This window comes from Cervus elaphus, chromosome 29, assembly GCF_910594005.1.
Source record: "Cervus elaphus chromosome 29, mCerEla1.1, whole genome shotgun sequence".
Taxonomy (NCBI): Eukaryota; Metazoa; Chordata; class Mammalia; order Artiodactyla; family Cervidae; genus Cervus; species Cervus elaphus.
The window spans coordinates 45,161,534-45,186,564 of NC_057843.1; the positions used below are offsets into that span (position 1 = coordinate 45,161,534).

The 25,031-nt window shown below is 37.6% G+C and overlaps 1 protein-coding gene across 16 annotated transcripts in view; it reads right to left on the reverse strand.

Annotated features, from left to right (window-relative positions):
- TRPM3 (transient receptor potential cation channel subfamily M member 3) overlaps positions 1 to 25,031 on the reverse strand; it is an 899,779-nt gene that overhangs the window by 203,786 nt on the left and 670,962 nt on the right. For 14 of the 16 annotated variants that reach the window (XR_006338658.1, XR_006338659.1, XM_043891369.1 and 11 more), the window contains one exon: positions 13,603 to 13,777. Coding sequence is in view for 14 of the 16 variants with exons in the window: in XM_043891369.1 (XP_043747304.1) it covers positions 13,603 to 13,777 (175 nt within the window). In the remaining 2 variants the exon portion in view is untranslated. Of the gene's footprint in view, positions 1 to 13,598; positions 13,778 to 25,031 lie in introns of those variants that run through there. The other 2 variants (XM_043891378.1, XM_043891377.1) reach the window with 1 other exon arrangement.

Here is a 25,031-nt window from a genome sequence, read left to right on the forward strand (position 1 = left end):
TCAGGTATATAAAGCACCTAGAACTGTTTCTGGTACATAATAGGTGCTCAATAATAAGTAGTTTTTTGTTATTATTAAATACCCCAGGGGCTTTCACACCTGTAAGGAATCCTAACAATGCCCAGATCAGGGCTGAAGCAAAGCATTGGGTATGCAAATTAGCTGGAAGAGACAGATTCTGTGGAGAAAAGAAAAATTGCAGTATTTCTAATGTAAAAGTTGGATGGAGCAGGTCTGTGAATGGGATGGAAAAGGCTATAATTCAAGACCACTTAGAAGGGTATCAATGAAGAGAATTCATTAGCTCATATTAAATTCTCTAGGCCAGAATACTGGAGTGGGTAGCCTTTCCCTTCTCCAGGGGATCTTCCCAACTCAAGGATTGAACCCAGGTCTCTCATATTGCAGGTGGATTCTTTACCAGCTGGATGACAAGGGAAGCCCAAGAATACTGGAGTGGGTAGCCTATCCCTTCTCCAGCAGATCTTCCCAACCTAGGAATCAAACTGGGGTCTCCTGCATCATAGGCAGATTCTTTACCAACTGAGCTATCAGGGAAGCTCTCATTATGTTCATCAGTGTCAAGTAAAAGCAAACAAATGATGCTAAAATACCCTAAAGCCACTACTCTTGATAATTTTACATCATCTTGAAGTCAAATATGTTTTAGGATCATAACTCTTACTTGACTTAGATCTCCTCCTGAATTTATATTTTGATATTTCTGGAGTCTGTGTATTCTAGGAAAAGTGCTAATCTGAAAATCCTGCTGAGGAATTTAAAGTTCAGGATAAAAGAATGATACAACTTCACAACAACCACTTTACAGATAAAGAATCTGAAGTCTGCAGAGTTAAACTGACTCATTAAAGATTATAAACTGAAAGCATCAGAGCTGGGTTTAAAGGACAAGAGAATCAGAAGGAATGATCTTTGATAATAAATTATACTAATCTAAATATACAGTCTCAACTCAGTGCAGTAAAGTTAGTGATTTGTTTAAATGACTAGACACAAGGAGAGATTTCTTCTGTTGTATCACTGAGACAGGATTTTAGATATCTTATGTGTAAGGAGACTGAAATGTGATTTCAAAGATCCACCATCACTCTCTCAGAGTTACTTTCTTAACTTAGCAGATGCCCAAAGTTCCTTTTAGTTAATTAAAAGGCAAATATTTTACTCAATAATTAGAAGCCCTGAGAGCACCTCTTGGGATAAGTGATATTTAATACTAAATTCACTTAGCTGTAACTGACTGATATTGGTGGTTTTCAGGAAGAACTACCTGACTAGGAAGTTGGAGGAGATATGAATAGAATGCAGAAAAGCGACCAACAGACAGAAATTACTTTGCCCAAGCTTTTCCTGAGGATCAGCTTCAGATACAAATGGCTTCTATCAGCTAAGACCTATTAGAAATAGTACCTCTGACCCTGCTTGCACATCTAACTTAGAAAAGTTGTTTACCTGTGCTTTTCCTGAGGGTTTCCATCTAGCAATGTCAGGTAATTAGATAGATCTTCAAGAAGCTGCCTATTACTGGGCAATGCATATACCTTGATGGCATAGTCTGCTCTCTGGCAAATTCCACCTACCACTTCCCATAGAGTGATGTGTCTTACATTTCTTTCTTTCTACCTACCTACCTACCTGTCTATCTGTCTCTCTCTCTACTTTTTTAAACCCACTCTACAATCCTGAGCCAGACATATTAAATAGAAGGCATAGATACATATACAAAAGGAGAGAGAAGAAGGTGGTGAGTTGGGATTGAGGGTGGTGGTAAGAGAAGCAATTAATACATTTTATAAGACAAAGTTTGTGCTATACATCTAATATTTGGCACTTCATAAAAACAGATTAATTTCAGAAAATCCTAACTAGACTGTAACTCCTTGGATGCATGGATTGCATGTTAAGAGAAAGGAGTACTTATGGACTCCTTCTCTCTATGTTCATGGAGATGCTGAAGACTGAGGCTTTTCCTCTGCCTGTCTTATCTTGATTTCCCTCACCCCTCTCCTTTTCCCCTTGTATATCACCTTTAAAAATGTTATACATGTTTATTAATTATTATCTATCTAACCCTGCTCAAATTTAAAATGGAAGCTCCACAACAGCAAAAATGTTTGTTTATTTGGTTCACAAGTATGTTTTTGCCCACATCTAGAATAGTGCCTGGAACATGGCAGGTGTCCAAAAATATTGGATGCCTGAGTACATGATGTTGGTTGGATGTAAGGATGTAATTTAAAAATGAAGGGAACAATTTCTAATAACAGTGGAAATCTGTCAGACATTCAAGGGTTCTCAGTGTGGTAGAATCCAATTATAGAAATGTCAGAGCTGTGCTAGCTACTAGCCACATGTGGCAATTCAAACTTAAATTTATTACAATTAAATAAAATTTAAAATTCAATTTCTTAGTCACTCTACCCATAATTCAATGGCTCAGTGCCTATCTGATTGGACAGCAGAGATATAGGACATTTCCATCATCACAGAAAGTTCTATTGGACAGCGCTGCTCTTGAGGCAGACAGAGGTGCCAAATCCTCAGCCTGAGGCATGGACCTAACAGGACATTAAGGTGGAAAATCCTGAACAGTGCTGGCTGCATCTCTACACTGTCTCTTCTTCCCCTTGCCTTTGGTTATGAATCTGTCCAAGAGTCAAGATTGAATTGTTGCCAAAGGATACAGGGACTGCCTCATGGTCAGGTAGCTTGTCTATTGCCAAAATTGTAAGGAAAAAACATACTCTGATTTCATTCCAAGTGAAATCCCATCAGTGAATACTGCACATAACCAAGCAAGAGGAACAGTCAAACTTTTATTGTTTTAGGCCCTGTATAAAAGACAGAATCAAAGCTAAAGCTGGCTTAAGATGTGTAGGCTCCTTGGGCAGGCAAAAAATGTTGGCACCTCTTCAACTGACCTGCTTTAAATGCTGGTCCAATGTTTAATTCAAAGGAGAAGTTAACCAGCATGCAAAACAAGAAGGAGAATATGGAAGCTGGGTGCAGACCCCTCTGTTGTCTGGAGTAACTCAGATCTGAGGCAAGTAAACCTCCTGCAGTTCCTGGGTCTCATTTTCCTAGGAGGCAAGACATGTAGCTCCTAAGAGCCGACATTCCAGCCCCATCTGCCTGGACAGACCATTTAAGCTGTTTGATGCTGAACTTTCCTCACCTCTCCTCAATTTCCTCATTTATAAAATTGAGATAATCACCATAGCTAACTCAAAATGTTTATGAAATAAAGTGTCTAGATCAGGTTCTTGTATGTAGATCTTTAAAAAAATAGCGACGTAAATTCCTCAAGGATGCACTTGGGGGCAGGGTCAGGGATGTGGAGGAAAAGAAGTGTGAGTAGCTCAGTCGTGTCTGACTCTTTGCGGCTCTATGGACTGTAGCCCCCCAGGCACCTCTGTCCATGGGGATTCCCCAGGCAAGAATATTGGAGTGGGTTGCCATGCCCTTCTCCAGGGGATCTCCCCAATCCAGGGATCAAACCCGGGTCTCCCACATTGCAGGCAGATTCTTTACCATCTGAGCCTCCAGGGAAGCCTGGAGAAAAAGGAACAGGAAACACCAATTCTCTTCTAAAGTAATTTGTCAAAATATTCCTTCTAACCCCACATCCTACGCTATGAGATGTTGGGACAAATGCAATTTTATCTGTTTTTGTATGTATTCTGTGATGAATTAGTTCCTAGCTTTTAAAAAAAGTTATTCTTTTTTCTAGCAAATTACCCATTGGCAATTGCACTTTGTCCCTCAGTTCAGCTCCAAATGTTGCCCTACAATAAAGAGCTTCCTGTCGTTCATATCCTATTTATTATGCTTGTGTGAAAAGGCTCATATCATTGGGTAATTTAAACACTGATGTGTTTCACAATGTTGATAAAAAATTGACTTATTTACTAAGCATCTTTTAGACAGATAAGTTTCTTATTTTTCCCTTGGTTTCATAATTCAGTGTGCTGCTTGATGACTGCCTGGTAGTAATATATGCAGGCTACTTACAAGATTTTGTTTTTATTCTAGAATAAGAGTAGACATCTGTGATATTTTGACTATAGTTTTCCTTCTTTGCATCATTGCTAATCTATCACAGTAATCTTTCTTCTGAGTCCAGATGTGGTTTCAGAATCATTCTCAACACATCATTCTATGACATCTCTATCAGTTGATAATTGTTGACACTCAAAACAAAAGCTTATCATCCCTCCACCAGAGGATAGAAAATCTCAAATATACTATCAAAGGGGGAAAACCAAGAAGATCATAGGGTCAAAGAGCTCCAAACATTAGCTGCTCTCCAAGACACTGAACAATGGTTTCCATGGTTTTAGAGAAGCTGATTTTTAATTTTTTACTTAAGACCTTTAGGGGTCACTGCTCATGGATGGACACCTTATTTACATCGAATAAATCCAAAAACACAATGAACATGTATATCAACTCAAGGATGGCTGTCCAACAATCAGGACAGTAAAGGAAAGGCTTTATTGAAGCTGAATGGAGACTTCTCTAGACAACAGAAGTATAAACTTGTGTTAACCTTGCAGTCCTACTTCAATGCATCTTTAGTGTTTCTCTGGATGAAGAAGCTTTTATAAGAAGGTAGTTACTGCTGAAAATAGTTTCCATAAATCCCGTGGTTCATAATCAACATCTAAGAATTACACAGGGAATCTGAGGAAAATCCATTAAGAACATCCCAAACATTATCTATTATTAATGACACTACTGGGTGAGATGTTAATACACTGTATTTTTAGCAGCTGCAGGTTCTAATGTCAGCCAGATTGATTCAGAATTCATTTCCTCTAAGGCAGAAGGATTAAATACCAGGACAGTTTATTATCTATACCTCACTCAGATAATTTTTAAATGTATTTGTTGGTTTTAAAGCTCTCATGAGACAGAAACTATGCACTGAGCCTCAGAAAGAAAAATTTCTTAGAAATTAAGTGGGTAAAGAAATGTCATGTCAATCCCATGTATAGCTGAATCACTTTGGTGTACAGCAGAAATTAACACTAAATTGTAAATCAACTGTACTTCAATAAAATAAGTTTTTAAAAAAAGTTTCTGAAAGTGTTGTCCATGGGCCCTCTCATTAGAATCACCTGGGGTTTTTATTTCAAATACAGTTTCTTGCATTCCAGCCCAGCTACACTGAATCAGGATACTTAGGGGACTCAGTTTTTTATTGCTTTCTAAGTGATTCTCAGCCATGCCTAAATGTGATGACCACATGCTTATTCGGAATGTTTTTATGTAACAAATGGCTGCGAGTCAGCTAAGCAAATCTCAGAGGAACACAACTGATACCTCTGAAGTCTTCAGTTGCCTTGATGCGCTATCTGAAAGTTGTGGGCAGTGGTTCCCTGAAAAAGATTTCTTTATGGTGATGGACTACACAGCTCTGTGTTTTTCTCATGTTTGCTCTTTATTTCAAGGCACATTTTCCCAACTTGGAGTTGAGCAATTCTAAAGTAAACTTAATCAATATAGAGAATGTACTGGTCAATTTAGATCAATAAAACTTTTCACTGGCACTTTCCTCAATAAATTATCTAGATTTTTTTTTTAAGTTAATGCTTCATTATCCCCATGTAGACACACATGGAGGGATCAAACAAGCAAACTCTAAGAAAAAAAAATTTATCTTATTTTGCACTTGCCTAAACAAACAAAGCTGTTTTAGCCTTGTGGAACTTGGATACAATGACACAAGTATCCATATAACTATATCTTTATATATTCCACAAATGGAAAAACTAAAGTAATATTCTCTTTATAAAACTTTCTCCATTTACTCCAACCTATGCCTCTTTCTGCTTTTTTGAACTCAGTAACATCTAACTGAAAAATATTTTTTTATTGTACTAGCTCAATTGTACATCTCAAGGAAAGGCCTAAAACAAGCATTCGAAAAATACCTGGTGATTGATTGATTTGAAAAGTGATGTTATCAGTCCTACTTTTAGGTTTTCACTTAAAATTTAAACACACATACACACATATATATTATTTATATGTTAATATATATACTTAATTATATTTAATCAATTTTATAGTATTAAATTAACATATCAATTCCATTACATTGAATTTGGGTATATATAAATTCACTTTAGTAAAATATATATATATACACACTGAATACTATACTATCTCATATAATTTGTCCCCTTTACCAGCTTTCCTTCAACCTGTTCAGACTGGTTCTTTTTTCTGTGTTGAGCTGCATAAAAGAGAGTCATATGTTAGCTTTTCCTTGATCATTCGTACTGACTCTCAGTTTAGATATAGTATTTGATGGGAAAGGGGAAAAGAAGCAATAGAGTTATTATATTGCCATTTTGTGGATAATTAACATAAATGTTTCCACTGAATAGATTCTCAAGAGCATTGCCACACTCAAGAGCTGTGTGCTCTGGTAACACTTTATACATTTATCATGTATACTATGTATATATGTATACTAGTTATTGGTACTCGATTTCCAATTAATCTCCAATGTGCCACATCTTGCCTATCCTCTTACAGTGAAATGTTATGGCTGATTCATATCAATGTATGACAAAACCCACTGAAATGTTGTGAAGTAATTAGCCTCCAACTAATAATAAAATTTAAAAAAAAAAAAAAAAGACAATGAAAAACAATCAAATGGATGACAAAAAAAAAAAAAAAAAGGAAAGCAGTTTACAAAGGTAGCACTGTTTTTTTTTTTAAATAAATAAAGCCACCAGTATTCTGTGTCTGTACAAGATGTTTCCAACTTTTCTTACTTCCCTTCTGAGGTCACAAGACAGAATCCAGTTTTGACATGCTTTTTATAGAAAATTATAGAAAAGAGACAAGGCAAGATGAAATTAACAACAAATAAAATGGACACGAAGTTGGCATGCTTGCTATTTGTTTCCTTCTTTCTGACTTGACATTCCAATTATGTCTAAATCAGGCTGGAGTACAATCCATCAAGATCAATTACTTTCTTTGGACAGATCTTACAGGGACAAATGATAGGCCTGTGGCATCCTTCAGCTTTAGCTAGAAATCTCTTGAGCAGCAGAAGGAATCAGTAGCCACCACCCAGAAAGATATGCCTTAGGGAATACAGTCTACACCTGGCGATCTAAAATGATACTTTCCTGATGGACTTTCTTCTGTCTTTGGTCATTCTGATAGTCTTTGGAGAGAAGCAACCTTGTCACATCTCTGTTAGGATACAGTTATATAATTTGAAGCCATGCAATAAAACTTCCCTTCATTTCTACTTTGTGTTTCATTTACCCCTTTATTTCATCTAATCCAAAAATGTAGGGACCCCACTATTATGTTGTGGTTGTTTAGTCACTGAGTCAGGTCTGACTCTTTGTGACCCCACAGATTGTAGCCCACCAGGATTCTCTGTACATGCTCTGAAAAATACTCCTGTATTTTTCCCAGGCAAAAATACTGGAGTGGGTGGCCATCTCCTTCTCCATCTTCCTGACCCAGGGATCAAATTCATTTTTCCTGTTTTGGCAGGTAGATTCTTTACTGCTGGGCCACCAAGGAAGCTTTCCTTTAAATAGATAAATCAGACTTTTATCTTGAATACATTATTTACCTCCTTATTTGAAAGCAAGCCATTGCTCATTTATTCTTCACAATACCTGATGCAAATTCCACTGGCACATAAGGATGTGAAGTCTATTTGTGTTTGCCCCATTGATAACCTTCCAAAAGTTATGACTACTTAAAACTTTAAGGTTTTCTGCTTCTTGTTCTGCTTCTTGCCTCAGGTATCTAAAAATGGTAAATCCAGGTGATAATTTTGGGCATAAACTTGACAAAGTAAACACAAACATCAATAATACAATTTAGATGAATAAGGGGCATCATCTCAGGACACACATTCATTCAGATGTTTTTTTCAGGCTCACATTTTTCATCAGTGAGCTCTTGCTCACTAACTGATAAATGAGGGGCTAGATCATATTTCTCTGAAATCTGAGACTTGAGTTGACAATTATCAAGCAAAGTCATCTCTGACTTGCACTTCAGGCACCTACTGTTGGAAAGGTATTCCTGACTGTGAGTAAAGCTGGTCATCTCAGTCAACACAGCAAAAAGGGGAATCCTAGTATTTAAAAACTGAGGTAACTGAATCTAGTGCTACTTGGATAGCATTCATCTATTTATGTCTGCAGTGCTGAGTCATTCATGATGTAGAAATAAAATTTGATAATATTTTTAAAGCAATGAAAGTCAGGGAAAGTGACTTGTGACACATTCTAAACTAAGACAGATGAGAAATAGAAAATCCAGTACATCAATAAGGAAATAAAACAAAGTCTGATCGTTTGTTTTTTTTTTTTTTTTTGGTAGTATATACCTCAGAGCAGAGATGAGGAGAAAAGATAAAAATAAGAATTTACTTGTAATTGTCTCCTAGTTTATCCAAACCCACAGCACTGGGAGAGATAGTCTGCCTTTTTCTACCTCACATAATCTCATCTACAAAAGTTAATCAGTTTTTCCAATCATAATTTGCTTCCAGAGTCATTCCCTTTCAAATTCATGTTCTTGAAAGGTGGTTATTAGCAGAGAATTTAAAGTCAAAGATACAAAATGTGTAAATTTTTTTTCACATCTTTAGGATTATGAAATTGAAAAGCTTTAGAGCTGAATATAAAAATTTATAGTCCTTGGGCCTGTATTATTTAACAACTTGTAAATGAAGTTAAAATTTTAAAAATCATATTTACATTTCCAAAGTAACTGAAAAATAAAAATAAATTATTTCAAACCCCAATTCAGTTTTCATAAACCAAGTATATATGTTCCCTATATTCAATATTATATGTACAATCGCACACTTTTATTTGCATAGGTCTATTTATATGAACATAGCTATGCATTTATATTTACCTGTAGTGAAATATGTCTCAACTCTGTTGGACTTTGTTGGAAATCAAAGAAGAAATGCTTCTTGATGAATAAAGTCCAGCTGGGCCATTTTTTTTTTTTTTAGCATATAATAGGCACACTAATGACTTTTAAAATTGGCTGCACATGTGTGGTTGGACAATTTCTTATCAAGTTAAATAAACATGATTAATTCTGGCAGCTATTCAGAGAGCACACAGAAACATTCTGAATGCATTTTATCATGTTAAATTTATAACTGCTTTCCTTAAGCAGAGCATATTTTATCATAACATATATATATATATATATTTAGATTTAGGGCTTTCCTTGTGGCTCAGCTGATAAAGAATCCACCCACAATATAGGAGACCTGAGTTTGATCACTGAGTTGGGAAGATCCCCTGGAGAAGGGAAAGGATACCCACTCCAGTGTTCTGGCCTGGAGAATTTCATGGACTGTATAGTTCATGGGGTTGCAAAGAGTCAGACATGACTGAGCGACTTTCACTCACTCATATTTAGATTAGCAAATACAATGCTCCCTTTTAGTCTTCCATGTTCTTAATAATCATTTTTAAATGTTTCTGAAAATTATTAAAGTTTTAATTTTAATAATTCTAAAGATATAAAAATATCTTAACTCTCTATCTTCACACTAGTTACACTCATTATATTGAGTATATGGTATCTCTGACTTTTAATTTTAGAGTTGGGGTATAATGACCTGGGTGGGGGAAGGAAAATAATCCATATGATGTAGAGCTGATCTGCTTGGATTTCAGTTTGTAACCAGAAATGCATTGATTTTATCTTTTTTGAATACACAGAAAAATAAAAAAATAAATTATAACAAAAAGAGAAAGCTGAAGGCAGCTTAAGTACACTTATATATTTAAAAGCTAGTATCACTGAAGTATTATGAGGAAACAGTAGAGCACATACCACAAAACACATTTCAGTGAATTTTTATAATATACTGAACTGGCCTGGGATCATGGGCTGTATGGCCTTGAGAAAGCACTTCATTTCCCTGTGTATCTGTCCCCTAGGTGAAATAATATATAGAGCCATGCCCAGCTCCAAAATGTGTAATATTTCTCTTATATTAAAACATAATCAGGAAAAGCAGCTTATCAGAGATTTCAACATTTTTTCGAGGTACCCAACCCAAGACAACGACAAAAAGAACAAGCACAAGGTCCGTATTTTCATTGTATATAAACCTGGAAATCTGATGTGCTAAGGTTTCCCCAAAAGGAAACATGCATTCTGAGTGCAAACTTGTAGGGATACAACTTTGGGATTTACTTTGTAGGGATACAACAAAATAATGCCAGTACTAAGACAAAACAACAACAACAACAAAAAAAAACAGTGCCAAAGCTAAAGGCTGCATACATTCTTTAATAACCAATTGTTATATTTAAATTAATGAGAACTATGGCTAAGTTTTTAATAAAAGCAAGGCATCGTTGGACATGAGTTTGAGCAAGCTCTGGGATGGGAGATGGTGAAGGATAGGGAAATCTGGCGTGCTGCCATCCAAGGAGTCACAAAGAGCTGGGCAGGATGGAGCGACTGAACAGCAAAGCATAGCTGAGGATCTTCAACTTTTATTGGTAACAGACACAGGACCATGTAGGCAAATATTCTCTGTTTACTTTGTTAACTATAAAATGGACTGATACTTACTATTAAAGAAGATAATGATAACTTCATCGAATTTGCCAGAAAGCAAACTCTAACTTGGTGCTTTTTTCTTTTAATATCAAAACCTTTAACAGGGCCTAAAGTCACTGTCAGTGTTCACAATGTTAAGCCGAGAGCTCTGTGCCTCTGATTTTCTTCCTTCCACATGCCTCGGTACACATACTAAGGGTTAGTACATGTACTAACTAAGGGAAGTGTGCTGCTTGATGCCTCACCTGGCGTGCTCGGCTGGTGGCAAAGACAAGAGGAGGAACGGGGAGAGGAGAATTGGCATTAAGCTGCCATGCTGAGTCTATTTTAAGTCAGGCTGGGTGAGGGAGAGGTGCCAGGGGGAGTGACCTGAGTAGACAAACTCACCTGTCAGTACTATTATTATAATGATACACTTGTCAATTTATAAGACTTGCTATGAACTCTTTGAGGGTAGAAATAGCTTGTTATTTTTTTTTCCCATATCTTAGTGCATGGCACCCAGTAGACACTTACTGTATATTTACGGAAGGGATGAATAGAAGATGCCCAATTCATTTGGGGTTTCTTTCTCCCACTACTTTCATGTGTTAGGAGAACTGATTAGGTTAGGAAATTCCTTATTTAAAGCTTCAGTAACTCCCTTGAGTTCTCCTTCTTGAAGTCATCCACACTTTCAGATGAATTACTTCTAATCATCTGCAGGAGAGGATCTCAGATGCAGGGGACGGCTATGCAAGGAAGTCCTCCCGGGGGTTGGTGCTTTGGACTGTTGAAAGCAGCATGCGGAAGGGAGCTGCTAGATCAAGGAAAGTGTGTGAAGGATTCAAGATCAGTTTACACAGGACCAGAGTGGTTACCATTACAGACAGTCCACTTTCCAAGTCAGTCTAGAGGGATATGAAGGGAGAGGGCACCAAACGCTTTTGTAAACATTTAGTATTTGTACACACATAGCAGCTTGGGGAAGCTGGTGTTTGGAGGTCAAGCCTGGAAGTTGCACATCCCAGCTTCTCTCAAGTTGCTGCTGCTGCTAAGTTGCTACAGTCGTGTCCAACTCTGTGCGACCCCATAGACGGTAGCCTACCAGGCTCCGCCATCCCTGGGATTCTCCAGGCAAGAACACTGGAGTGGGTTGCCATTTCCTTCTCCTGCATTATATGGTCCAGGTTAGTTGTGCTTCATGTGTAAAAACCAGGTTCCTGTGCTTTTTGGCCATTTGTGTGTCTTCTTTGGAGAAATGTCAATTTAGATCTTTTGACAATTTTTTTTATTTTTTGACATTGAGCTGCACAAGATGTTTGTATATTTTAGAGATTAATCCCTTGTCAGTTGCATAGTTTGCAAATATTTTCTCCCATTCTGTAGGTTATGTTTTCATGTTGTTTATGGTTTCCTTTGCGGTGCAAAAGTTTTTAAGTTTAATTAGGTCTCATTTGTTTATTTTTATTTTAATTACTCTAGGAGGTGAATCAAAAAAGATATTATTGCAATTTAAGTCAGAGAGTGTTCTGCCTATGCTTTCCTTTAAGAGTATTATAGTATCCATCCTTACATTTAGGTCTTTAATCCACTTTGAGTTTATTTTTGTGTATGGTGTTAGAGAGTGTTTTAATTTCATTCTTTTTCAAGTGGCTTCCCAGTTTTCCCAGCACCACTTATTGAAAAAATTGTCTTTTCTCCATTGCATCTTCTTGCTTCCTTTGCCACAGATTAGACCATAGGTGCATGGGTTTATCTCTGGACTTTCCATCTTATTCCACTGAGCTGTATTTCTTTCTTTGTGCTAGTGACATACTGTTTTAATAACTATAGCTTTGTAATATAGCTTTGAAACAGCAATAAGTTATCACCTCACACCTGTCAGAATGCCCATCATTAAAAATCTACAAACAATAAATGCTGGAGAGGGTGTGGAGAAAAGGGAACCCTCCTACACTGTTTATGGTAATGTAAATTGGTGCAGCTACTATGGAGAAAGTATGGAGGTTCCTTAAAAAACTAAAAATAGAGCTACCATATGATCTAGCAATCCCAGTCCTGGGCATATATCTGGAAAGAACCATAATTCAAAAAGGACACACACATTCTAATGTTCATTGCAGTACTATCTCCAACAGCTGAGAGATGGAAGCAACCTAAGTGTCAACTGACAGAGGAATGGATAAAGAAGATGTGGTATACATATATAATGGAATATTATGCAGTCATTAAAAAGAATGAAATAATGCCACATGCAGCAACATGAATGGACCCAGAGAGTATCATACTAAGTAAAGTAAGTCAGGCAGAGGAAATCATATGACATCACTTATATGTGGAATCTAATAAAAATGATACAAATGAACCTATTTACACAACAGAAACCAACTCACAAATCTCAAAATCAAATGTATGATCACCAAAGGGAAAACACAAATCTTGAAATCAAACTTATGATTACCAAAGGGAAAACATGGAGGAGGGAGTGATAAATTGGGAGATTGGGATTAACACATATATGCTAACTATATATAGAATAGATGACAATTACTGACCTACTGTATAGCACAAGGAACTCTACTCAATTTTCTGTAATAACCTACATATGAAGAGACTCTGAAAAAGAATACATACATATATATATATATATCTATAAGGGATGTACACCTAAACTAACATATTAAAAGTCAACTATATTCCAATAAAAGTCATTGGGGAAAAAACCCAATTCCTTAGTGGAAGGAGGAAAAGAGAAAAGGAAATGAAGAGGGGGGAGCCCATGTCCTGTGGCCCCTCCATTCCCCTAGTTCTCTTTATCATCGGTGTGGACTAGTGTAGCTTTCGTGGTATTTCCCACTTCACAGGACACTTAGACTATGTTCTCCTGCTCTTTCCAGTCTCCTTCCCATGCCAAACCATCAATCAACTTACACACTCTCTTCCAAGCTTGGAATACAAGCTTAGCACTCATAGTTTAAATCCAGGGCCTGGCAAATTACCTACCCGCCTTCTTCTGAATATTTATGCCCAAATGCCAGGATGTCGGATGCCCGTCCACTCCCATCACAGACAACAACGGGCACAGGAGGGGTGTCTCGAAGGTATTCCAAGACAATTGAGATCACATTGGGTCCTCCTTCCACAATTAGCGCCACCACTGGAACGCCTTGACCGATTCCTGCATTAAAAAAGGAAAAGAAAAGGGAAAAAAAGAGAAAAGAACACAAAGCCAGCAAACCAAAGAAACAAAAAGAGAAACAAAAAGCACAAACTAAAATTACTGAGCATGGGGGAGGAAACAACATATGAAGGGATAACATACGGAGCGAAGATTTACAGAAAACCCTCTAGTAGAATTTTCCTACCAGAGAGTCCATTAGACTTTGCCCTCCCCCTGTAACTCCCAGGGTCAGTTGAAGTGTTGATGACCATACCTCACAGGGGAGGCGTAGAGTGAGAAGGTGGGAAAGTTGGTTAGTAGAGGAAGCCAGTAGCCAAAAGATTGGAAGCTAAATGTGATCTTAAGCAAGTCTCATGTGGATCCAATGGCCAGTTTCCTATATGAAACATGGAAAGTTTAAAAAAAAAAAAAAAGCTACCTCCCTGAAGTTATCACAGTGCTAAGAAAATGCCTAAATGGTTTTTATATTAAAGGCTACCAAAATCAGCTGGGGGTATATTTTAACTTGTTGAATCAACTGCTAGCTAAATTAGGGGTCTATTTCTGACCACAGGTGATCAGCTTGATTATGGATTTTTAACATATAACGGTCATAATAAATTACCCAGGAGATATGGCATCTGCCATCTGCCATTATTGTGTCCTTCACTATAGAGTGAGTTGCCAGGCACATAATGGGCAAACATTGGTTGAATTCAGTTGAATTAAGGAATTTCAGCTATTTGCACCGAGTCAATAGACACTGCTGTTTTCAAGTAAAAAATTACCCTAAATCAGAACTTAAGTATGTTCAATCTAAATAATAAAAAGAAGTCCTGAAAACAAATGTCCATGAGAGACATGATGAGAAAAGAAAGTGAAATAAAAGTGAAAGTGTTAGTCTCTCACTGATGTCCTACTCTGCAACCCCATGGACTATAGCCTGCCAGGCTTCTCTCTCTGTCCATGGAATTCTCCAGGCAAGAGGACTGGAGTGGGTAGCCATTCCCTTCTCAAGGAGATCTTCCTGACCCAGGGATCAAACCTAGGTCCCCCTCATTGCAGGCAGATTCTTTACCATCTGAGCCATCAAGGAAGTCCATGAGAAACAAATTAGTTTTCAAGTGACACCTCAAGTTATCATCATTGGTGAGTGAATAACTTCTTTTGCTCAATTTGGTGTCACATTGTATTTTTTCACTCTATCTTCTCAGTATAGTTAGGAAAATGGGCAGTTCCATAGAAACGAGATAGTTTTGTAAGGTATATAAAGTAGTTACCTTAAAAAAGGAAAGAACCAAGCTTTTGTACCATTTCTGTGAATATGAACTGAAAAAACCCCTTAGTCACCTCAGTTCTTTCTCCTCCCCCTTCTGCTATGGTATTTTATCTTTTATCAAGAAACTGCTTCCCTATGAGAAATGAGTTTGATGTTTGATTTCTTGCTCCATTAATAAAAGATTCTATTAGACTTGTGTGACCAGTTTTATTTCTAAAGTATAAGTACATCAGTCTCCTAGGGCCTTACCTCCTCTAAGTCAGTGTTTTTCATGGTTTGATTTTCATCTGCAAAGAATGGTCCGAAATGCTGGTTACACAAAGAAGAATGCTATTTTAAATTTACATTTAAAAAATGTAAGAAAATGACAATTGTTGATTAAGGCAAGAAGCCAAGATTTCTTTTTGTTCCCCGGAAGGAATTGGGAGAGAGAGATGACTCATAGTCTCATCAGAGTTTTCTGTGGATGGGAAGTTTTTGAGAATTACGCTTTCAAATCCAAGAAGAGGGAAGTAAAAGGTCATGCTGTTCTCCTTTGACCCAGAGCCCTAAGGACTCAGACAAAAGGGCATTTTAAAGCTCTGTTTTAGTGTCTGTGAAGGAGACACTTTCCCCACTGCTGTTGATTATGATTAAGTTCTTATTGAAAGGCATGTTGAAGATTAAGGGCTAGCTTGAAATGTTAATGCAACATACTTCTTTTTGAGGAGAATTTTTTGACATAAAAAATACCCATTCCTATACAGATTTATATTCTAAAGTGCCTTGGAAAAGAAACTCTTTTCCAAGGTACATTAAGAGTTATTTTATAAAGCATTTTATGTTTAAACATAAACTTATATGTTTAAAGATATTTTATAAGCTATTTCCAAAGTACCATGCCATTTAGTTTTCTCCTTTGCTTTTCTTCAGCACATACTCCCATACTGTTTTATGTCAAGGGACAATACACCATACCTGATGTTTTATACCAAATGATAACATTTACACTACTTCTAGGATCTTCTAAGAGAGGCTAAATTCTGTTTAGCCTAAATTGGCTAAAGTCTTGAGCACTGATTCTATCAGTGGATCATTACTGCTCCTCACAGACCAACTATGATCCATTCATGGAGGAAGAAGTCATAAAATGGACCTTCTAGAATGTTCCTGAACTACAGTCTACCAGACAATAGGCAAGATGTCTGGAAAATTCTCCTCTCTTTGAGAGGAAACATAGGTGCAAAGGGGGCTTTCCTGGTGATTTAGAAAGTAAAGGATCCACCTGCAATGCAGGAGAGCTGGGTTCAATCCCTGGGTCAGGAAGATATCCTGGAGAAGCGCATGGAAACCCATTCCAGTACTCTTGCCTGGAGAATCCCATGGACAGAGGAGCCTGGTGGGCTACAGTCCATGAGGTCACAAAGAGTCAACACAAGAGAAGCGACTAAGCACACACTCACACATAGGTGCAAAGGATCAATTTTCATGCACAGATTTGTGAGCAATAAGCTATCAGTTGTATCTATCAATAAATAAAATTGTTATACCCTAGAAATATAGAAGCATTTAGATGGTCAGATATCCTGTATTTGAAATGAAGCTGTAAGCAACTGAAATGAAGAAAACAACTACATTAATTCAGATATATATATATATATATCTACATATACATATATATATGTATATATATACATATTTATTTATTTATTTCAGGGCTAAAAATTGGATGGAGCAAAATATCAAAACATTATTTATTTTTTCATAAATTGAATATATCCAATATACCTAATGACTCCAAATTCTCTCCCATTTTCTTTAGATAAAAATTTGTGTCAGGGAGCCAGGTCCCAGGCAAGCCCCCTCAACCCTGCCCTCAGTGTGGTGACACTGGAAGGCTAGGCCAAGGGCCACAGTGATTGAAACTGGCGGGGTGACCTGAATTTAAATCTCAACTCCACGGCCTACTGCTAGATGGGTTGGAGGAAGTGACTTTATCTTCCTAAACTCTGATTTCTTCGTCTGGATGATGGAGGAATAAATGTGACCGCCTCATGGAACTGGAGTGGAGATTGAGCAAGAGGAGGCTCTAAGGCAGGCGTCCATAGCCTCTGGGATGTAACGCCTGACGATTTGGAGATTATGTAGTAATAGAAATAAAGTACACAATGAGTGAGTGAGTGAAGTCGCTCAGTCGTGTCTGACTCTTTGCGACTCCGTGGACTGTAGCCTACCAGGCTCCTCTGTCCATGGGATTCTTCAGGCAAGAATACTGGAGTGGGTTACCATTTCCTTCTCCAGGGGAGTCTTCCCAACCCAGGGATCGAACTTTGGTCTCCTGCATTGGAAGCAGACGCTTTAACCTCTGAGCCACCAGGGAAGTCCAAAGTACACAATAGATGTGAAAAAAAATTTGTTCCACAGACTATAAAAACCCTTAAAGCCTAAAATAAAAGCATTTTTTATTTTCTTAGTTACAGGTGGTAGAGAATCATGCCATGCCTAAAAGTTAAATGTGTAAATTAAATGTGCCAATATATGGTAACATTAAAACTTTTTGTCAATACACACACACACACACACCCCACTCTCAAGTATTGCCTTTTTTTGAGAAAAGAAATGATATAAAATAACTAGTAATGATCTAAAGTAATGATCCTTAACCTATTTTTTTTGGAGACAAGAATCTTTGAATATTTTTGTGAATCCAATGAAAGATAATCATCTTTTTCCAAGAAAAACAAAGGCACATATGGACAGTCACAAAAATGCTTCTATGCAATTTCAAAAGTTCATGGATTCCTGAAGTCTATTCATAAAAACCTTGCTAATGGACCCTCACAAAGCCCCACCCTAAATTAAGAACATTGACACACAGTTGATTATCTGTATCTGTGAGTTTCACATCCATGAATTCAACCAACTGCAAAAAAAAAAAAAAAAAAAAAAAAATTCCAGCAAGATCCACAAAGCAAAACTTGAATTTGCTGGGTGTTGGCAATTAATTTCATAGCATTTATTTGTATTAAGTATAAGTAATTTAGAGATGATTTAAAGTGTACTGCAGGATGTGCATAGGCTGCCTGCAAGTACTGCACCATTTTATATAAAGGACTTGAGCATCTGCAATTTTGGTATCTGGGGGGTGAGACCGGAACCAATCTCCCCAGGATACCGAAGGACCACTATATATGCAAAGAGCATCAGTTTGTGTTCTTTTGTGAAGCTCACTGAAAGTCAAAGTGCTAGTCACTCAGTCGTGTCCAACTCTTTGTGCCCCCATGGACCGCTAGGCTCCTCTGTCCATGGAATTCTCCAGGCAAGAATACTGGAATGGGTTGCCATTCCCTTCTCCAGGGAATCTTCCCAACCCAGGCATTGAACCTGGGTCACCTGCAATATAGGCAGATTCTTTACCATCTGAGCCACTAGGGGAATTCAATCCCATCACTTCATGGCAAATAGATGGGGAAACAATGGAAACAGGGCAGACTTTATTTTCTTGGACTCCAAAAATCACTGCAGATGGTGATTGCAGCCATGAAATTAAAAGATGCTTGCTCCTTGGAAGAAAAGCTATGACCAACCTAGAGAGCATATTAAAAAGCAGAGACATTACTTTTCTGACAAAGGTCTGTCTAGTCAAAGCTATGGTTTTTCCAGTAGTCATGTATAGATGTGAGAGTTGGACTATAAAGAAAGCGGAACACCAAAGAATTGATGCTTTCGAACTGTGGTGTTGGAGGAGACTCTTGAGAGTTCCTTGGATGGCATGGAGATCAAACCAGTCCATCCTAAAGGAAATTAGTCCTGAATAATAATTGGAAGGACTGATGCTAAAGCTGAAGTTCCAATACTTTGGCCACCTGATGTGAAGAACTGACTCACTAGAAAAGACCCTGATGCTGAGAAAGATTGAAGGTAGGAGAAGAAGGGGATGACAGAGGATGAGATGGTTGGATGGTATCATTGACTCGATGGACTAAGTGTTTCAGCAAGCTCCGGGAGTTGGTGATGGACAGGGAAGCCTGGTGTGCTGCAGTGCATGCGGTCACAAAGAGTCAGACACAACTGAGCAACTGAACTTAACTAATGAAACTCACTGAGACATCTGAGACAGGTTCTAGGAGAGGTTTTAAGACAAAACACTATTTCTGGGGAAACTATATCACATTATTACTGCCCAGTTATACTGATTAACCAAACTTCCCACTGTCTATAGTTTATTTCTCCTCCTATCCTTCATTCCTTTCCCTTTTCCTTGTTTTTCTTTATTTCTTCTGTTCACACTTTCTTTTCTAAATGGTATTTTGGATAAGGGATATTTTAAAAGTCTCTAGAGAAAATAAATTTTATAAATCTGTAGCATATGACTTCATTAGTAAAGAAAAAAGCTTTTTAAAATATCAAGAATGGTATATTTTTTATTAGTGAAATAAAGAAAGCATGTGGGGAATTCACTGAAGACCCAACTGGATTCATAAGGACTACTACCAATTTATGCTCACATAGGAAATAATATAAATCACTCTGAAGAGCCTCACAAATGTACTTGCTCATCTGAAACTACTGACCATTCACAAAAAGTAGTTTAGATATATAGTTTTTAAAAAATACAACCTTTATTATTACCAAAAAGCTCTCATTTTATCTAGGTCCCTGAGAGATTTTTTTTTGGTCAATACTTGCTCTTTTGATTTTGGGGAAAGTAGGTTAATTCCTTACTTGATAACAATAATTTTTCATTTTCTACCAGAACCAAGAACTTCTTAGAGATTTCCATTAGAATTTAACTTTAGAGCAACACAACGTTGCTTAATTAGGAAGAGGCAAGATGTTTGCCACACTCTTTATAGTTTTTGTAATTTTGGGACTGGAAGCATTATAGCCTATTAAAAAAAAATGTGAGCTTGAGTAATGGACTTAGCAATCTAGAGGATTCCAGGCTGATCTAGGGCTTTTAAATTATAAACTGAGCCCCAATTAATGGTTCTTTGCAGAAGATAACCTTTTAGACTTCTGTCTCATTTTGTTACACCTGCTATGCAGTTCAGCCTGGTGGTGGTGGTTTAGTCACTTAGTCATGTCTGGCTCTTGCGGCCCCATGGACTGTGGCCCTCCAGGCTCCTCTGTCCATGGGATTCTCCAGGCAAGAGTACTGGAGTGGGTGTCCATTTCCTACTCCAGGTGATCTTCCCGACCCAGGGATCAAACCCGGGTCTCCTGCACTGCAGGCAGATTCTTTACTGAATGAGCTACAAGGGAAGCCCAGGCTGGGCTACCAATAATTCAAATATTGTCAAAATTGGCATTAAACAAAGACCAGGTTGGGTACTGTGAAGAAGGGAGGTGGAAGGGATAGAAGAACATCTTAAAATTCCAAAAGTTTTTTCCCCTCTTCTATTGACACGAGACTATAATCCATAATTAATTCAGCCACATGTAAAAATATTTGATGTACTGTAGTGAAATTCTTGGACAACTAGAATTTTGATCCAACTATATTAATCCTTTGGTTTATTGTCAACCTTACTGTATATGACCTAAAATGCTAATGGGCTCAAGGAATATTGTATTTTTTTTGTTGTTGGAAAACAGTTTATTATTTACATAAGGATGGAGCATAGAAGATTGATTTTAAGTCAATGACCAAAGCCACAGATCATGTGATCATTATAGTATAGGTCCTTTAGAAAAGAGGCTTGAAACTTTACATGAGAAATGACTTCTTGAAGATCTTAGTCACTTTCAGACCAAGTCAGTGATGGGGAGACATTTCTGTTTACCAGCTAAAGCTGGTTAGCAGTAACACGGACACAGTTAACTCACTGGCCTTGCCAGTTCTGGGATTATGAGATTCTTAATGATTCAGAAGTTTGTCAAGAGAATTCATGTGCTTTGAAAGTATGCACATAGTGAGAGTTTGTCAATATAGTTTATGCTGCACAATTTTAAATTTATGTTAGTAAAATTGGTACATTATTAAAAAGCACTGAACACATCCTCTTTATCTCATTTAAATAGTCTACTCTTTGATTTGATGGTTGACTCAATCAACAGATATACTGGTCACTGTCTCCTGTATTTGGACTATAAAGGGGTGATAAACTCAGTAAGCCGTTAAGGTCTTGTAGTTTATAAACAGAACTTTATACAGATCGGGGGGTGGGGTGGGTGGCAACAATTACTGTAGTGATGGGAGAAGAAGCAGTCAAGCTATTAGTATCTACCTGATTTTAATAGGCACCAGTTTACTGCCTACTTGAGAAATAGTGACTGAAGTTTGCATAATACTACAGCTTTTTACAAGTATTGAATAGTTTTAGAATTAGGTTCTTGCTATCCTTAATGCAACTCTTCTGTAGTCTGGAAATTCTGGGATGGATTTATGAAAATTAAATAAAACTGGTAATCAGCTATGTTTGACAACACTCGATACTATTCTTGGTTATTAAGTTTAGGTGCTTCTTACAATTAGAAAGTTTACCAGAACATGAATATTCAGGTATAACTGTAGAATATTACTCTACAGAAAATAATATTTTAATATGTTTTTTTTTCCAAAATAAACATGATTGGAAATCTTTGAGCTACTAAGAAGCAGCATAAGCCCAAGAAAATATCTAGGGATGATATAAAAAATGCACCTCACTTTAACTAGAATGTCTCTTCAGTCTTCAAAGGAAGCAGATGTTTTAGATATTGCCTTCATGTTTTGGAGATAGAATACATTATCTATCCAAGAGAACAGAATTATAACTGGAATGTGCCTGATCTTACTTGGAAATGGGTAATAAACCCATTTGTTTTAACAAATCCTGACCATATACTCAATTGGTAAATGCCAATTCCAGTTCAAACCAATGTCATGTATCATTATTATTACACTCTTTTGTCACTATAATTATGCACCTAAATGCATGCTTAGAAAAGTATTTGGAAATATAAAATACTGCACAAACTATTAAGAAGTCAGAAGAAAATCACACGCAACAAGATGCTTCACTTTTAGACATTTGATCTAGTCTTCGCCTTCGCCTGTCCTGAACTATACGGAAAGTCCTCAGATGCTCTTTTCTCAGTGTGAGGACCCTGGCAGGAGACAGTAGTTGGGGGCCCTTTGTAAAAGAAAAATTGGGGATGGAAGAGGTGTTTGTTTTTTTTTTTTTTTGAGGTAGGGTTTTAAGAGGCAATGTTCAGGTCTAACTTGGGTGTAAGCATACCATCTACACGGTGTCAGGGGGCCTTCATTTTGAGCATAACTGATGCTCATGTGGGAAACCTGATCACCAGTCATGCTGACTCCTCTGCTTCTCTCACTCACAAGGTCTGTCAAGGAACTTCCCTCCAACAGCAGAAGGGATTTAGAGGGCTTTCCAAGAGTTCTAAGTCCAAAGGCAGACACAGTGATCACACCACTCTGAATACTCTTGACTCCTGAAGAGGCGCACTCTCTTCTACAAGCCAGCTAGGCTGGGGCATTGCTTGCTCCCTCCCTGGCGATGTGGGCCCCAAGACTGGGATTTTGCCTTCATTTCAGTGAAGTTTTCTGGAAGCACTTTGTCATGCAACAGCACCACCATCCAAGCCCTACACTCCAGAAGCCTGGCCCTGTCTCACTCTCTCAGATGACACTTTTCTTTAGATCACAGGATGCCTGTCTGGAACTGGGCTGAGCCTGTCCTGTCCTGATCTCCACCTCTGATTCTCAGTTCCACAACTGCCTCTACCTTCATTTATCTGCTGCCTCCTGTTGACCCCCACTTTCCAGCTCAGCATGGGTCACTCTCTTCTATTGGACCCCCTTACTACTATAAACTTTGACAACATGTTTACACAAAACTGCTAACATGGTAGCTGGAACTATGCAGAAATGCTTCTTGATATGAATTGATAAACCAAAAATATATTTTAGAATTCTACACATGTCTAACACACAGAGTTGGCATACAATTCATAGGGTTGTTTAGAGTAATAAATTGAGTTATTTGTAAAGCACATAGAACAGAGCCTGGCACTTACTGAGAACTATGTAGTTAAACAAACATAAATAAAAAGATTCTTATTTATATTTATTAGGCTTATAAAAGGTTTCTACTTTAAATGTATAAATGACTCATGAAGATGAATGTACATTATGTATTTAAACATAAAGAATGCTCAGACAAATAATTTGAAACACACTTTTCTGAAGTCTGAATATTCTCTCATGCAGACCAGACCAATAATATGCTTAGGAAGCCCAATTCCTTTATCTTGTACCCAAAACACCAGAAGTCTCTGCTTTGGTGTAGGTGATCTTTCGTGTCACTCCCCAAATGCTTTCTACCAAGGGGCTTCTCCTCAATGCTTCAATCAACTTAAGTCTTTTGAACTCTCTGGGTTGGACAGAGATGTAAATGCCAAGGAACAGAACCCATAAGTTGACTCCAAGTATATTAAATGCTAATAAACAAACTTAGCTTTTGACTTAGTCAGTGGAAAACAGTTATCCTCTCATGGCCAGATAGCTCTGACTGAAATGTTCTGCTATTAATGTCTGTATGTTTCTAGGACATCCAAACAACATCCCATGTGAATCATTTCAAAAGAAAGGGAACAGCCAGTCCCAAAGGCTATAAGGCAAGTATTACTTTCATAAAAGGAGAGCGCCAGCATTATTTTCTTTGGGGCCATTGTTTTCAGGCTGAATGTTTTAATGTAATTGATCTAAGTCTACAAGAAAACTCTCTCAAACAAAGCTATAGCCTTCTTAGTTTCTGCTCCGTTCAAAAGCCACATCAAAAGGCATTCCTTGCCTTCTCAAATGTAAGGTAATCAAAGTGGTTCTAACTCATTTTACTTTTTAATTCTTTGCCCACACTCCCCTATAAGTGTGCCAGGAACCAAGTCCACAGCTTGTACAAGTTCCATTGGCTTCTTGGCAGAATTCGTAAGCAGCAGAGCAGCCAGGGGAATTATGAATTGAAAAAACATGGACAGACCTAGCCCACAGTGCAGGGCATACCTGGGTAGGAGAGGGAAATGCTAAGAGAAAGGAAAATATGGCTGGTAATGGCAAAATGGCATATTAATTTGCCCTTCCAAAATAATTTTTAAAAATCTCTCTGCATCATTTGAAGGAGACTGAAATTATTTCTCCCTGCTCTAAATGTGAAAAGTTTTATTCTCTCTTTGAGGCATATTCTTTTTAACTTACTCTTTCTGGAGAACTTACATGCATCCTGCAGTTCCCAGGTTCAAAGACAAGTCTACCTTAGGCCCCCCTTTCACCCCCCACCAGGCAGAACTAACTATTCTCATTGTGTGTTCTTATAGTATTTACTTTTTAAAGAGGCCCATGCCAATGGATATTATTTATAAATTTTTCAACAAACTATTTTGGTATAAAAGAAAAAATTCTCATAGTATCTTATATATCTCTCATTAAATTCCAAGTTTGGGTATCTCTTTTCTCTATAGGTTGGTTTATCTTTGTATCCACAGTGTATCATATAGTGTTCTACATGCAGTAGTTGCTCATTAAATTTTGGGTACAGAAGGAAGGCAAGATATTGAATCTCCTCAACTATATCCTGATTGCTCATAGATTAGACAACAATGTAATTATTTCCATAGAAATTTTCAAATCTTTTATGATATAAACAAGTTTCCCTCAGTCAACCGATCTGAGTTTCAAGGCACTCAGATCTGATTTAAATTCTCATGAAACTGGGAAGTGAAGTGAAGTGAAAGTCACTCAGTCATGTCCGACTCTTTATGACCCCATGGACTACACAGTCCATGGAATTCACCAGGCTGAAATACTAGAGTGGGCAGACTTTCCCTTCTCCAGGAGATCTTTCCAACCCAGGAATTGAACCCAGGTCTCCCACATTGCAGGCGGATTCTTTACCAGCTGAGCCACCAGGGAAGCCCAAGAATACTGGAGTGGGTAGCCTATCCCTTCTCCAACAGATCTTCCCAACCCAGGAATTGAACCGGGGTCTCCTGCATTGCAGGTGGATTCTTTAC